Raw genomic sequence first — 16,953 nt, 5'->3', positions numbered from 1 at the left:
GTTATTTCTCCTACTTCTGTCACACGTATGATATAAATCACGTCACGTGCGTTATGTAAAGGGGTTTTGATTACGTTAGGAGCTTCAAAAAATAATTGTTAATGTCAGGTATGGTGGTGAAGACAGTCTGTCAGCCCTAACGTTTTGGGAGCGTTTGAGGATTTGTCGTTTTGCTGTTCCGTGGTGAATGTACAACATCTTTCTAATCCAGGTTCTAGTCAGGAATTTGTCATGGGATAGCGTTCCCAAATGGAAAAATAGGGATCAATAGTGTGTCTGACTGAATGAATGATTACAGAAGAGGGTTAATTACTTCCTTCTTAATCCTGTGAAACATCCCACGCTTTTTGGGGTGTTTGGGGGTCAGATGGTTCGGCCCTCTTAAGATCCTGGTGTCTGACCTTGCTCTGTAGGTGGCTGCTGACTAAATGACAAAAAGCACGATTTGTCAAAGTTGGTATGCTCAGCCTCAAGTTGTAATTCATGCTTTTTTTGATCTTTGAGATCCTGCTTCAACCCAGGCCGTTCTATGATTCTGTGATTTCTCTCTGTTATCCTACTTATGTTTTCCTCTTCAGACCTTGTTTTCCTTAGTGGTGGTCTCTCATCTGACCTTCTGCGGGTTTTCTTCTCGCTGATCCCCTTTGGTCAGTATGCCGTGCAGTCCTCAGGGATAAGAGGATAAAACCAGAGAGCAGTATTGGACAGCTCGATTGTGAGACATCTAATCTGAAATAGCTGTGTGTTTTAACTGAATAGAAGGACTGTTTTTGGCTAACAGAAAGTGTCGGTGTTTTGAGTGGATGCAAATAATCCCTCAGTTTGTCCCAGGTTTGGAGTTCTTGCTTGGGGTCTGGGGACCTGTCTCTAGTGGCAGTCAGTTAAATTGTGCGTTCAGTCGTGTAAAAACACACCTATTATAATTTGTTGTCCACACTACCACATCTGTAAAGCACTATCGATGTGCATCCCTAGCACACTGAGACACAGGCTGTTGTAATGCTGAAGCCTCTAAAAGATACTTTCCATCCACTTGTACTCGGTTGAGGAAAGGTAATTCTGGCCCAGCCGAACAGTGTCACTGAAGGGCAGGAGTGTGTTCCCTCCCTGGGAGGTGAGGTGAGCTGAGTCTGAGTGCCTGTTAGGAGTAGATCCTGCAGGCCAGGTGAAGCCTTGCCTCGCCCGCGGGGACACAGCTTTTTCTCCTCTGCTTTATTTCTTCTTCACCTTCCCTACTTTTCCTTACAGAAGCTGTGGCTGTGTATTTAACATCAGCAATTCTCCTGAGTTCAGAGCTTACATTTCTCTGCGGAGCTGGGCTTTGTTCTCCCAAGTTGGCGGCTGGTGTGTGTGTGTGTGTGTGTGTGTGTGTGAGCCGGCCTGTCAGGGGCGATGCGAAATGGTGTCTGGATGACTTAGTGCACAGCTCCCTTACGAGTGTGACTCAGTCTGCCGAGGCACGACCCGTGGGTATATATAGGTCACGGAATGCTCGCGGGAAGGCGTTCAGCCCTGCCACCAGGAGCGGGGGAAGGTCTGACAGGCATTAGAAAGCAATCTTTGTCGGGGTGGATCTGCCCGAGCGCTCCAGCCTGCAGCGGCAGGGCCTTTGTCTGGGCCGTGCCGGGTTGTGCCGGCCGAGCGCTGCCAGTGTGCATGCCACACCGTGCCACGGGAGGATGGCTTATCCAACCTGGGCCATGCTATTCTTCCATGCTTTAAGCCTGTTATTCATAGGTGCTGGTGCGCCCGGGGCACGGTAACTACCACTGAACTTAATTGCGCGCTTCGCTCTGATTTATGGAGGTCGCCTGTGAAAAGCACCAGCCTGTCAGCTCGCTGCACCTGGCAGCCCTCCAGCCCCACGGCAGGCCCACCTTCGGTTGCAGCACATCTCAGAAACGTGGAAAGTTTGGTGTGGGGCTTGTGTTGCGCTTGAGTGATTTTCGTCATTTGTTGGTGGGCTGTTTTTTTTTTTTTTGGTTGGTTGGTTGGTTGGTTGGGTTTTTTTGAAAGCGGGTTCGCAGTGATTTCATAAAAGAGGAGAGCTGAGAAAAAAAAAAAAAGGAAAAAGCAAGCAAAACCAACAAAAAAAAAAAAAAAAAGACACCCCCCCCCTACACCCCCCCGAAAAAAAACCAACCCAAAAAACCCGCGGCCGCGCAGGTGTCGGAGCGTTGGGCGCTGATTGAGAGAAGCAGATGGCTGCAGTCGGTGGCCGCCAGCCAGCGGAGCAGGTGCTGGTCACGTGGCCGCGGGTTGCCAGGGCGATGCGAGCGCTCTCGGCGCGCAGATGAAAGGCCGGGGGCCCCGCTTCAGCTGTAGCATTGTGTAATTTGTGGCAGTTAGAGCGGAAATAAACGCTGGAAATGGAGCCGCGTAGCAGGGGACACTCCCGGCCATGTGCGGCCTGCGCTGGGCGGCTGCGGGAGGCAGGGACTGCGGGCTGTGCTGCTCACGGCTCTGCTCTGGGCAGCGGTGTCATACTTCTTCCTCACCCCCCCACACCCCCCCCCCCCTTTATTTATCTTTGCACATATTGAGGTGTTTCCTTCTTAAGTGGAAAGCTTCAGTGCCCTGTGGTTGCACTGTAGTAAGAATGTATTTTTGAAAGTCACATTTTCATGTTAACCTTATTTATTTAAAGTCTGTGTTACTGCTCCTAAGCATGCCATGTTGACCATGCACTGATCAAGGTGTATAAGCGCAAAAGTGCTACAGGGTTGGGAATTACACAGGAGAAACAAATCACAGAGGGTGTCCGGCCAGTGTAAGTGATGCAGGAGAGGAGGAGAAGCCACACTGTAGTGGCTGAAATACATTCTGGGGCTGGTACTTCCCAGTCACCAGGTATAGGTGCACAGGTGTCTGCCAGCAGCTTTCCTTTCCACGTGTCAGCAGCTCTGCAGGCAGCAGCTGTCAGGGCAGTGCTACGCCTGAAGGGCCTGCAGAAACCCACCCACCCTCTGGAACTGAATGTGCTGATGACGTCTAACTTCCAGCATCACTTCTTACCCTTTGCCATCTAAACATTGCGTCTCTCTATTGCTGGAGATCACCTCACTGCTTGGCTTGGTGATGATGTGTTTAAAAGCTGGCACCCAGAGCTTCCCGAGGTTGTGATGTGGTCAGAAAGATGTAGTCCCAGCTCCACTGGTGGTGAATGTTTTCACAAGGGGTGACGGGAACAGACTCTAAACCTCTCTCTGACAACAGTGGATGTAGCTTCATAGTGTCTTGCAGATACTGAGATATCAGGTTTTTCCCCCTCACTGGAGAAACAAAGGTAGAAAACCTGTGAGATGTGTCGGTAATCTAGCCAGTCCAGGTAGCTGCAGCTGACAGCCACAAGCCTGATCCCACCAAGTGCCTTGAACCCTCTGTGTAGACCCCAGTCTGCTGCCACACACATGCCTCAGGTCCCCGTGAGTGCCCTAAGAGCTGTAGCTAAAGCTCTTGTGCTGTTCCATTGCTTAGAACTGTAGGCTCAAGTGCAGAATCAGTGGTTCCTCTGGCTCAGCTTGCCTCGTTGATGTGGGGAGTGGCAAAAAAAGTACAAGTGTACTGCTTGTATCCATGTGTGTCAGTGCTGTTTTCAGACGGTGCAAGTGTTGAACAGAGCAGCTCTTTACCATTGTCATTTCTTGTAGAAGACATTGTCACTAAGAAACTGAAGGGAGGCTGTTTCCTTATTCTGCAGTTAAGAATTGAGGGAAATATACAGCAGTGGCCCATGCATCATTGGGTTTTACAGTTATGTTTAAATACTTCAATAAGGCAAGGCAGTTGAAAGTAATGAAGTCACTGAAAATAAATATCTTGCTGATTAACTGTTCCGTTAAGCACTTTTCATTTACTTTTTAATACAAATATTGATTAAAAATACCTTTGTTCTAGTAACAAGAAAACAGACTCAGAAACTAGTGCTGCGAAGAAAAAGGTTAACAAGGGAAAGGAAGGTTCTGAAAACTCAGATTTGGATAAAACTCCACCACCTTCACCTCATCCTGAAGATGAAGATGATCCAGGAGTTCAGGTAATGCTATCTATCAAGTTCAATATAGTCTTTGGCAATTGAGTTGCATGAAATGTTAGTTCTCACAGTCTGGGTTATGGAGATAGAGATGTGTAAGCATCTACTTACTTATGGTATGATATATAAGTGTTGATTAGAATGACATACCAAGAAGGTGAGAACTGGAAGTCACTGTGGTGAATGTTTTTGTAAAACAAGTGCAGTTGTTCATAATTTTGCTTAACAGTCTTGTTACCCTTAGATGTATGCACAGTGCTGCTGAGCTTTCGTATGTTTCCTCCCATTACTGCTTGCAGTTATGACACTGAATTTTCTGACCTGTCGACTGTACGTAGCGTTGTGAGGTTTTTCTTATGAGCTTCTTGTTTCTCCTTTGCGTTGGCTTTGGAAAGACCTTCTGAAATCAAGAATAAAACATTGACAGAGCAGGATGAGGGAAATTTGCATGATGGAGGCTTGTAACTATACCACTTTAATGTATGACAAGCCTTTTTTCACAACCGACAGCTATCAGTTAAATCTGGGATAGGAATAAGTGCATATGAGAATTATTGTGTGTCCTGCTGCTCGTTGTGTTAAAAAGTGGCCAGCTCATGGCTTTCTCCTGCTGGCAGTGTTTAGAGCAGGCATTAAAAATAATCATTCCTTTATTAAAGGATATAAGTAAATTGTGATGGAGAAAGTATGACGCTCCTAAATTGTCATGCTGATAATACTGAAGTTCATTGCATTTGACTATTGCATATCAGCTTGCAGGTGTTGCTTCTAGTTATTAGAGCTATTGAAGCCAGTGATCAGTAGTCAAATTAGCCTGGTGAAAATGTTTGCAAAGAATGATGTCCTAACACATACACAATTTATGCTTTTTTATTTTAATGCATTTCTGTTAGTTTTACTTTCTTAATACCTTTCTTTCTCACAGTGTGTGTATTTTGCCACCTCCGTACTACTTCATGTAAACTTAAGGAAAGTTTATATAAAGGTTTATATCTGTAAATACTGGGACAGCTAGGTTTAATAAACTTCTTATGCTGACATTCATATGCAGTTGGGTAAAACTCCATTGCTTTCTTTAGAGAGGAAGAATATTTACTTTTTTATTATACAGATTTTTTTGCGTTGTGTTATCAAGCCTCCTCACGTGTAGATCAATTAAAGAGTAAAGGATAATCTAATGCAAGTAAACGCATGCACAGTTTCTGACAATGATGCCTAACATCTGCAAAGCCTCATGTGGACATCAGAAGAAATAGGAAGTTAACCAAGCTGATAAACATCAGAGGGAAGCTTACCATTACATTTTATGCTTCCTTTCCATTAGACAAATATAAGAGACTTTTGACACCAGGGCGGTATAAGGTAAGACTTACCTATTGAGACAAAAGAAGATAGATATTTTCCCATCAGTGATTATGGAAATGAGGGTGTCAGTTTGCCAAGTAGCATCTATTTACAACTATAAAAATGTTGATATTATGTTATAGTTTCATGGAAACTCCCATAAGTTGCTGTGTTAGAGGCAGAAGCAACATCATAGTTGTTTAAAGGATGGCACTGCTGAAAAATTTCACCGGCAGTTAAAAGCAGTTTCCTATTTTGTGAAGTGCATCAGATGCTCATGCTTAGAAGGAGTCTAAAAATAAATTTTACACTTCATTTATGTACATTTAAAGACCTGGGTGCATAGATCTGTTGAACAAGCTCTGTAAGTATTTCATGTACCAGAGGCACAATGTATGTTAAGCTGAGAAAGATATAAAAATAAGCAATGTATCAATTCATAAAAATAGGTTTTAGCAGTTGAAATTTGGCATCTTTTTAAAAAATATCTGTGTGAGCCCATTGAGATATTTAATGATGACTTTACAGTTTCCTTCAACAGCATATGCTGTCAGCTTTTGAAAGTGTTCAACCTGATGCAGTGTCTGGAAGCTTCAATTTTATTGCTGCAGAAAATAAATGATACTGAATGATATGTTTCAAATTCTGTCAAATGAGTGCTTGTGTATTTTACAGATTGTTTTTTGCAGCTTCTCTGAAATTTTCTCTCACCCTGGTGTAGAGGGTGTGGGAGATGCAGGAATTATGTTTTCACTCTGTGAATGGTTCAGACTTTCTCATTCTCCTCTATTAAAAGTTTTGGGTCTTTCCCTATGCTGTGCACCAGGATGTGTTTCTGAACAATGCTGTGTCAGTGGAGTGAGGAAATCATGTTTCACTGTATTTCCCCTACAAGATAATCTGGGGAGATGGGGAGACCGTGAAAGAGTGTTGTGACTGCCTAGCAACACTATAGCCATGCTGTGGAAAGGTGGTATTTGGTTCCTACAGTGGCCATCTGTCAAAGTCGCTAATACACATGGGTTGAGAGGGGCAGCTTCTGATTTTTGAATTGCTTTGAGATACAGTTTTAACTTCTCTACTGTGTTTTTGGTAATGCTAAAGAGGATAAATAAATTCCCACTTTCCAGCTCAGAGCAAACATCAAGTATCGTTTCATTTTCTTTTACACAGGAGCAGCTAACAGGCAGGAATTTTAAACAGCATTGTCTTCAATTTCTACCAGGGTAACATATTAAAAAAAGAAGCGTTCAGTACGTAGTAGTGCATCTGAGACATACAAAAAAGCTTTCTCAGTTACTGTGTAATCTATCAGCTGTGTTTCTTATGAATAACATCCATGCTTTCTGTTCAGAAGCGACGCTCCAGCAGGCAGGTGAAGAGGAAGCGTTACACAGAAGACTTGGAGTTCAAGATTTCAGATGAGGAGGCAGATGATGCTGATGCTGCTGGAAGAGACTCTCCTTCGAATACTTCTCAGTCAGAGCAACAGGTCAGATTTGAATGGAGTAGAAAGGTGGATGCAGTAGCAAAACTCAAGGTTCAAATATGGGCCTTTTTTTTTTGTGAGTTATATTAATCCCTGGTTGGCACAGAGAGCCAGAAGGAATTAGCTTTTTACCTTCTTAAAGAATATATTCATTCATGACTTTGTTTATGAGCTGATGATGTGCATTTTGACACAGTTCTCTGAAATTAATGGTTTCTACCTAAATGAAACCTAAACTAGACTGCTAGGAATCAGAATTTCCTTCTCTGAATTCAGTGGTCTGGCTTCTGTGACTTTAATAAACCACTCAGGCTTGTCCCCTGCTGCTAAGCACCATAAGAACCCCTTTATGAAATTACTGCCTTGTAGTACCCAGCAGGGTACACTTTATTCTCCATGCAATGTAAATGACAGATAAAATAGTTTGAATAAGATGAGGGGTAATAATGTAGGAATGACTGTTGTAACAATCTCATTGTTTTGTAGTGCTTTTTCAGAGTACTACTTCACTTAACTAACTGATAACCTATTGGAAATTGTAGGCATGTTCTTTGGTATTTCATGCAGCAATTTGTTAAGCCCTATGAAATACTGTATGTGATCTCCATTGTTAATTGTGTTTTATCAGAAGGGGAATTTTCTAGGTTTCCCTGTAGTTGTAATAGTGAGAATCACATGTAATTTTAATAGCTATCATGTGGACGTTTACAGAGCCAACCAGAGTTCTTGATTATTTTCTGATATTTCGATTGTATGGTGCTGAAAGCTTCTGTAATTTTAAGAGATGAGAACTCATCTGTGTGTCCTGTCAGCCTTTGTAGGAAAGCTGGAGTTTTCATTATCTCTTAAAAATGTGTTCAAACAAGTATCTTTCAGTTTTTTATTACGTCATTGTATGCATTGGAATCTTCTCAGTTCTCACGATGAGAGAAAAAAAAATCTCTATTAAACACTTGTTGGGAAAAAATATTTGAAACTTTGTAATGAAGAATGAAGAAAAAATACTATTTGCACAGCCATAACTGTTGTATAATATTTGTCATGTAGGAGTCTGCCGATGCTGAAGGACCTGTTGTGGAGAAAATCATGAGTAGCCGCTCAGTCAAGAAAAAGGTAAAAGCACAACTTCTGCCCTCCATATTTTTAAACAAGCTAAGCACATTTCTGCTAAGATCCCTACTAAGTTCTCAAAAAATGCTTGGATATTTCTAATAGAAAAATGTTTTACTGGATACAGGAGCTTCCCTAAGAATGTCTTAAGATAATGTTAAAGTTTCTTTTGTATAGGAACATGTAAAACGTGCTACTTGTTCAGTGTTCCAGTCTTGCATTTCTTCAAATGAGAATTTTGATTTTTGCAAAAATATATATACCTGGGCAAAACCTGTGGTGTCTTCACTACAGATTGATGTTTCATGGGAGTTTGAGGAGTAAGAGACCTCTCCTATGTCCAAGGTTTCTGCTTTTTGTAGTGAAGAAAAATCCTTGCCTATAGTTTTTACATCTTTTGACTGTGGGTGTGCTTAGCAGCCCATACAAGTTTACTTGTGATCTAGGAAGTTATATGTAGAGGTGGTCAGAGTGCTTCTTGTTGCTATGCTGAGATGGTAAAAAATAAGAAAAAAGGCATTCTGCTTGGTGAAGTGTGGTTCTCTTTTAATTCTGCCCTGTTGCCAATTGTATTCTTAATTTGCTGCAGTTTCCCTTAATATACTTTAGAACTTGATTGGCCATTGAACTTCCAAACTATTAAATCTTGAGTAGGAAGTTGACAAGAACTTTTCCCTTGAGAGTCATTATATTTCACAGACCTTTATGTAATTTTCTCACTCATCTTACAGTTAGAAAAACCTGTCTGAGTTAATATAGGTACAGAACTCATGTCGATCCTAGTTAACCAGTAATATTTATTTCCCTCAAAGAGTTAATTTTTCAAATCTAATAAAGAAAGTTGTGCTTTTCCATGGATTTGTTTGTTATGGTTTTTTTGTTTTTTTTTATTTTACTGCTACTGTCGTAACATCATTGACAGCTTTGTAAACCTAAATTCACACAGATGTCATGACTGGCTTTGGTTGTGTTTGGTTCTACAGTTTATATTGCACAAAACCTCTAGGATTGGTGCTTTATTTATTTAAGTCTAGAGCTGTAGCTTTTCTCTGAAAAAAAAAGTTTTAAAATCCAACTTTGTTTAGTAATAAACCTAATAATTAGTTATCCTGATGATCTACTGGAGAGGAGAAAGGGATCTTTTCATGAATGTCTTTACATTTGAAGCTGTTTTTCATCAGCTATTCTTCTCTTCTTCCTCTCTCCTGCAAATAAAGGTGTGATTACTCACGGGGAGTGTGTATTTTACTGCAGTTTGTGGGAAGTGGTTGGTCTGCTGCCTACGTGTCTTTGATTGCAAGCTCTGCTGGAGGCAAGCTCTATTTTGAGTCTGCTCTTTAATGTTTTTTATGGATTGTATTTGCAGGCTTGAGGGGTGTCTCTTGTTTCCTACGCTTCCTCCCAACACTCCTCTCTATCCCCAAAAAATGGATTTCAGGATGTTAATATTTAACATCTGAAGTGTCCAACTGTGCTTTTATTAAAGGTCTTTTACACTCTTACTAACATCATCAAAACACTGGTTGTTAGATTACTAATCATAGTAAAATTGCTGCGATCAGGACCAGTGCATAAAATAAACATGAGTGAAGGCTTCACTGGGAAACCTTTCAGTGAATTAGGCTGTAACAAAGATGTTTAGTTCAACTAAAGGACATTGGATAATGAGTATGTTTTTGAAACTGTTCTTAATATTTCGCTGGTTTTCTTAAGTACAGCCTTAGTCTAGTTTTGGAATTATTAGATCTGAAACAGAACTGTACTTATAACCAAATTTCTTCTGTGCTCATTTCAAGCATTGCATACAGCGTTTTTCCCTGTTGTTCTTAACATGAGATTTTTATTTCTGGTGAATACTTTTGCTGAAAGTGTTAAGTACATATTCTTTCTAAGCTCTCCCTGTCCTGGTGCCTATGGTTTGTATGTTCAAGTCTTTCACTTCTGTAATTCATTTCTTAACCAACTTCAGCCCCCTTTGAATTTCTTATATTTAACTTTGAAAAGGCCTGGCTTGAACTTTAAGTGCTATTCAGCACAATCACACATGTTCAGGGAAGTTCTGTGGAGTTTGCAGAGCACTGTACCCTGCATATTGCATAACTGAATTTCTCTTTCTCCCTACCAATAAATGACAGAAATTATATCTAGTAGAACTGTGTACAAATGCTTACATCTGTTCCACAGACTGGTTAGATTAAAATCCAACTAACTGTCTGCTATTTTTCTAGCTGGTGATCTTCCTGGTTGTTGGGTTTTTTTGTTTGTTTTTTGAAGTTCTGACTTGTCTCTACACTTAAGCACTTTGCTCAAATAACTTTTGTATTAGCAGGTATTGCTATATTGCTTCTGTGGCCAAGGCAGTGCAAAACTGTATTAGGGTGAAGGAAGCAATCATTTATTTCTTCAATTATTTGCAAAGACTGTGGACCAGATTGTCAATTATGTCACACCTGGGCAGTGATCACTGAAGAATTCTGTGTTGCCCATATCAGATATGCTATTTTAGGATGTCCGCGTAATCCCTTCTTTGGGAATTTTGCCTTTTTACATGGTTAATGTAAATATGTGTGGTGGGGGTTGAGTGGTAACATAGTGTGCATAAGCTTCTACACTATTCATCCTGTACTGATGTTTGAATACACTCTACTCAAGTGCTGGAGATTGTAACTTGATTTGAATTTATTTTATTTTTTTTCTGCCAGAAACATGAGTAGCAGAATAAGATTTCTAAAGGATTTCTTTTTTGCTGAAATGCTTTTTCTTTACTTGAACTTTGATGCACACTCTCAGAACGTATAATAACATAGACCATTTACTATCTATTAAACAACACAGTAATACTTTTCACTCATGAGAGATACAGGATTCATCAAGATTTTCTTTGAAAATTATTGTTCTCACATTGGCAGGTGACAGAAAATATTCTGGGCTGAAACGCTGCAAAGAGGAGTTAAATTGATTGATACAAAATCTTTTTATGAAGGTGTTTAACCACATTGCCTCTGTTTACATCTCAAAGGTTTTAATTTAAAACTAATCAAAGAGACTTCACAATGTGCTTAAAAAAATGAAAAGGAAGTATCATAAGATTAGAGAAAACAGACTTCTCAAAGAGTAATTTTTACCTCAGGGAGTACATAGGATTCAAATAATGGGATCTCCTTGTTTATCTGTCTGTCTGTCTGTCTATCTACCTTCAGTTTGGACCTCAAATTATAAATGCGTTCTTCAGGCATACTCTTTTATTTATTTATTTATTTTTAAAAGTTACTCTCTTCAAATTTTTTCCTCTGACAATTTGTTTGTAAGTGACTGAGAGGTTCCTCCCTGATTTTTAGGGTTAAAGGACAGTTTATCTCCCTCAGCAGAGGGTTCAAGAACATTTGTCATCTTCTATTTCTCCTGGGAGACGTAGGTGGAAGCCAGTATCCACAGTCCCTAAGAGGAGTGTAAGCGAACTGTAACAGACATAAACCTTAAAGTGGTAATAGCCCCTTGGTAGCCTGGAAGAGAAGGATTACTCACAGAATCACAGAATTGCAGGGGTTGGAAGGGGCCTCAAGAGATCATAGAGTTCAACCCCTCCTGCTAAAGCAAGTGCACTACAGTGGGTCACACAGGTGGGCGTTCGGATGGGTCTTGAATACCTCCATAGAAGGAGACTCTGCTCTCTCTGAGCAATGTGCCGCAGTGCTCCATCACCCTTACTGTAAAGGAGCTCTTTGGCATGTTTGTACGGAACTTGCCAAGTTTTAGGCCATTACTCCTTGTCCTATCGCTGCACACTGCCAAGAAGAGTCTGGTCTCATCCATTTGCCTCCCACCTTGGTTTAGGCATTTGTAAGTATTTATCAGATCTTCTCTCAGTGTTCTTTTCCCTGGGCTGAACAGACCCAGATCTCTCAGTTTTTCCTCATACAGGAGATGCTCCAGGCCCTGTATCATCTTTATGGTCTTCTGCTGGACTCTTTCTGGGAGACTCCTGTCTTCTTTGAACTGGGGAGCCCAGAACTGGACACAGTAGCCTAATGTAGCCTCACCAGTGCAAAGTAGAAGGGGAGGATAACCTCCCTTGACCTGCTGGCTACGCTCTTTTTTTATGCACCCTAGGATACCATTGGCCTTCTTGGCTGCACACTGCTGGCTGATGGCCAACCTGTTGTCCATCAGGACCCCCAGGTCCTTCTCTGCAGAGCTCCTCTGCAGCAGGTCATCCCCTAACCAGTACTGAAGCATACTCCATAAACCAGAGACCAGGAACAGTTTAGCTTTTTCTTTAGAGCCGAGCTCGATGCAGCTGCTAGTGTTGCTTTTTAATTGCGATGCTGTGGACGTAATATCTACCCAGCAACTTCTCTTTTGAGAGAGGTCTTGAAAGATTCTAATTCGCTCTTTAGCTTTAGAGTAATCTTTTTGACTTTTTTTTCTTTTTTATCAATTAAAATATATAGATATAAAATGGAGGGCATTGATTTATACAGGGGTCAGTGGTTTCATCTGTTCTGTGCTACGTACAGTATTGCAGATGTTGCTGTTGCTGGTGCTGTTGTCCCTGATGAAGTACGTAAAAGAGAAAATCCTCTTTGCTTTAAAACAGTTCCAAAGTTCATTAGCAAACATACCGTTAATGTTGTGACATAAACTGAATTCTAAACGTGTGCCTGGTGCACTGTCCTTAGTTTGTCCTATGGCAAGGTTCAGGAGTAATACTTTGTTGAATTACATGCCATATGTTGTGCAATACTTTGGCACTAGGGATGAGTTAAAGGTAGTCTGAACCCTTAGCACTGAATGCCCTTGGTTTTTCTGGTTTATATCACAACTTTAACCTTGCTTTAAATGTAGTTTTTGGGTGTTAATTTAATTTGGCTGCTCTGTATGTGAGACATCTTGCCTGAGTGAATTTAATTGCACCATTGAGTAAAACTAAAACCATGAACACTGATGCACTAAAATTCTAGCAGAGGTATAAGGTTTAGTTTTATATGGCTTCTTGTTTGGAGTTATTAACTATATGGAGGAATAAACCCCTTTTAAAACTCTTTTTTAAAACATTACAAAAACCCACAATGTAGAGTTGCCATGAGCCAGCCAAAAATAATACATATGGCATTCAGGAGTGCAGTTGCTAATTGGCTGCTGCCTGAGAAAATGGTACACTTGGCTTCTACTTAACACTGTGGGTTTGGCAGAAAGCCAGATTTGGGGTGAGGTTGTGAATGAAGCTGCATGTGGTTAGGGAGGAGTTCAAATGATTCATGTCTTGGAAGTTGTAGTAAGCAGTGCAGTATGTACTTGGGTAAGCTGCTGGAGGAAACTCCTTACCCGTGTCCTCCCCCCACCTACACCTTCCTGCCCCTCCACTCGTCTCTGCTGCTTTGTATACAGGCGCCGTATTCTACATTTCTATTATCAATAAATAAATCAGTCTGCTCAGTCTTTCAATTCACGTTTCAATGATGCTTTTCTTGTAGATGGAGAATGGAGAGGAGGTAGAAATAGAGGAATTCTATGTTAAGTACAAAAACTTGTAAGTAACCCGTTCCACGTTTGGTTCATATCTTTAAGTCTGCTTCATCTCACATAATAGTTATGTTATTGCATTTGTCTACAACACTGCACGACTTTAAAATCAACTTTAAATATTGCTAATGTTTAACCCAGACCAGTGGCAACTAGTCGAGGAAGTGCTTTGCATCGGTGGTAGCAGGTCTGATAATGTCTCCTTAATTTGTATTCTTTCCAAAATGAAATGCATACGTCAAATTGTTCTGCTATTAAATGTTAATTTAAGGCCCAATTATGCATGCAGATTCATGAGCACATGCTTACTTATCTGTATAGATCTAACTGCAACCATAGAGTTTTAATCTCTTAATGTGCCTGCAGACTAATCAAAAAATAACCCATAACATTGCCTCAAAAACAAGATTTGTGTTCAACAAAATGGCTTGCTATGTTAACAATGAGATCCTTTCCAGAATTCCAGCAGCTAGCTGCCCCTCCATAATGAGGATGTGGTAGGGATGAGAAGAGCACAGTGTCTTACTTCTGGGCTCTGAAACTGCAGTGCCATCAGTATTCAACATAAAATACTTCACAGCTGGATAAGTTTATTTTTTCTTCAAGAAAAACAGCATATCTTGTTTAATTCCACCAACTTTTTGACCTGAATGGCAGGAACTTGCTTGAAGGGAGTTTCTTGCAGCTAGATGCCAATAGATGACTTCCCTTTAAATATGCTACCACCTTTGTACCCTTTGCACTATATTGATTATTGCATGATATTTAATAACCTGTGTTTTGTTTAGTGTTATTATTCTTGGTATATAAATTTGTCTTCTTAGTCTGTCAGAAATTATACAGCTAAATGTATGACGTGGGACTAGTCATTTTAGGAGACATGCTACTGTTGTGCTCTTAAAGATGAAATATTACAGAACTGCACTTAGAAGGGTTTTTATTTCTGTAAATGTTGAAACTCCTGTGACTACCGTGCAATTTCTAATTATAGTTCTCTTCCCAAAAATCTATAGCATGTTAGCATCTGAAATTTTTACATGTTCTTATTAACTTAAATATCCCACTATTTTAGTATGACGTGAAAGGGTGATAAACATGATATATCCTGTGTGGTAATTATATCCGACTATGCCCCATAAAAGTCATCTTACTGTGAAACACTAAATGCATGTGTTATGTATATATTATTTGGTAGGAGTCGTTTCACTGATCAGTTTCTCCATTTGTAAATAAAATTTCTCCCAGTAAGGGAGATTTGTTCATAACTTTGTAACCGTCCAGTTTCCCACGTACAGTACTGTACTGTGCTACAAAGTTGAACTGCACTAGTGGGATACATAGGAGCATGCAGTACAAGCACATGTTTGAGTAAGATTTTCTGTTTGTCTTCTAGTTCTTACCTTCATTGTCAGTGGGCATCTGTGGAAGAGCTGGACAAGGACAAGAGAATTCAGCAGAAGATCAAGCGGTTTAAGGCAAAGCAGGGCCAGAACAAATTCCTTTCAGAAGTATGATTGTTTATTTCTTTGAGATACTAAAGTAACATTTTCATGAATTACTTTTCTGTATACAAGCAGAAGACTTGACAGCTGTAATGTATCAGCAGTTATTCTGATATAAGATACAACCGTGAGTGATGCAAGTCTTCTAAGTTCATGAAATTCAAGTGATCCATTCTGACTTTATACTTTTTACTATGTATTTGTGGCTTAGAGTGAACAGTTAGTTGTTAGTCTTGTAAGCTTGACTCTTACTGAATCAGTACAAGGTCTTTCTTGTCAGGAGCTGATTATACCAGAAAAATGCATCACATTTTTCTCTGTTATGGACTGCTGCTCACTAGGGATTCTAAGCTTTTTATCATCAATTTAATTTCACTTAGAGCCATAAGCAATAATGTGGCAGGGGTCCTGTCGATAAATGACCAGATCTGCCGGTTTGTTTCTGAAAGCTTACTTTTCAGTAAAACACCTTCTTTTTGGGGGGAAAAAAACAGATTTATATGGTACCCTATTTATATATTTACATTTATTATTACTACATAGTTCAAGTTGAACAAAATCTGTTGGAAATGGCAAACTTTCACAAAGTTGACGAAGGTTTCTGATTAAGTGCATTTGGTCGATATATTCTTATAAAGTTTGCAGGAATTTAGGGGAGAAGGAATTTATGTAATATGCTTTTAGGGTAGAATATAGGACATCTATCAATGCCAGAATGTCCAAAGAATGCTTTGAGATTATTATAAAATACAGTGGCAACTACAAAGAATTAAAGGCATTATATAATGCTAATGCCTGAGGAACTAGATTAAATAAACTTTCAAGACTCCTTGTATTTTTTAAAGAGGTCAATAAATGCATGATTTTTTTTTGTTGTTTTTCTTTGAATGGTTGATGCAGTATATTGAGCAACATAATTGTGAGATTTAACATCTTTTTTGAGTGCAGTTATTTGTTTTTAAACTTTTTTATAAATGTTTCCAAGTGTGTCACAAATTATTGTGAGTACTTGGAATCTGTTTTGTTCTGTTTTTTTTTTCTTTAATTATTAAAGTGAGCATAGTTTTTACTCCTTTTGTGTGGTTCTCCCATTGGAGAGGATCTTAAAATGTAAAATAAAACATAGCACTTCCATGTCATAGTGAATTCTGTAAGTTCTTGAAGATAAGAAAGAATATAAGAAAATGTGATTTTTGGACATTATGTACATACATGCAGTGCTTTTTCTGTTTTTGAATTAATCTTGGAATCTGAAAGCAGTTAGACAATTCCTGTAGTTAAAATAATCCAAAGGCACTTATTGTACAAGGCTCTAATTTCTTTATTGCAAGCTGTAGTTTTCAAGAATGCTAAATGCATTGCATGCCATAAGCCTTTTCGATTGCTCATTAGTGAATTGTAATTTCACACTTCATTTAAAATATTCTTAAACATTCTCTCACAGTAAAAGGTTTCACACAGTAATTAAGAGGCCCAGTTAACAAAGTCTGAGAAGTCTGATTCCCTCACGGGGAATGATCTTGCTGAATTGTAGCATTTCAATTAACATGTTGAAGTTTGCCAAATATAAATCTGTGTCACCGTGACCCAAAATATTATTGCCTGGTGAAATATATAATAATTTTTCCTCTCAGGAAGGACTAATAAAGATATCTTGTCTATCTTCCTACTTGTCTCCTTGAACAGATTGATGATGAGCTTTTTAATCCAGATTATGTGGAAATCGATCGAATCTTGGATTTTTCACGTAGCACAGATGATAATGGGGAGGTAAATATAACTTTCAGTGTATATGTGGTCATACGGATGTTGTGTTTAGAGTATATTCTTCCTAAATTAGAATATATAAACACTTCTGAAGCTACCATTGTGTATTTCTGCAGAAAATGTGAAAGCATTTGAAAAACCATTGGGTAATTTAGCATTTTTCCTAGAATAAAGGGGGTTTAAAT

At 39.6% G+C, this 16,953-nt stretch overlaps 1 protein-coding gene across 4 annotated transcripts in view; it reads left to right on the top strand.

Annotated features, from left to right (window-relative positions):
- The window catches only part of CHD7 (chromodomain helicase DNA binding protein 7), a 124,580-nt gene that overhangs the window by 71,033 nt on the left and 36,594 nt on the right, over positions 1-16,953 (top strand). For all 4 annotated transcript variants that reach the window (XM_065751896.1, XM_065751897.1, XM_065751898.1 and 1 more), the window contains 6 exons: positions 3,898-4,036; positions 6,732-6,869; positions 7,914-7,979; positions 13,451-13,506; positions 14,893-15,007; positions 16,688-16,771. In XM_065751896.1, coding sequence (XP_065607968.1) covers positions 3,898-4,036; positions 6,732-6,869; positions 7,914-7,979; positions 13,451-13,506; positions 14,893-15,007; positions 16,688-16,771 — 598 coding nt within the window. The remainder of the gene's footprint in view (positions 1-3,897; positions 4,037-6,731; positions 6,870-7,913; positions 7,980-13,450; positions 13,507-14,892; positions 15,008-16,687; positions 16,772-16,953) is intronic.

Source organism: Cyrtonyx montezumae, unplaced genomic scaffold, assembly GCF_038088225.1.
Source record: "Cyrtonyx montezumae isolate F1298 unplaced genomic scaffold, pur_monq_1.0 scaffold_8, whole genome shotgun sequence".
Taxonomy (NCBI): domain Eukaryota; kingdom Metazoa; phylum Chordata; class Aves; order Galliformes; family Odontophoridae; genus Cyrtonyx; species Cyrtonyx montezumae.
The sequence above is the reverse complement of the archived record's forward strand: the minus strand, read 5'-3'. Positions and strand labels throughout refer to the sequence as shown.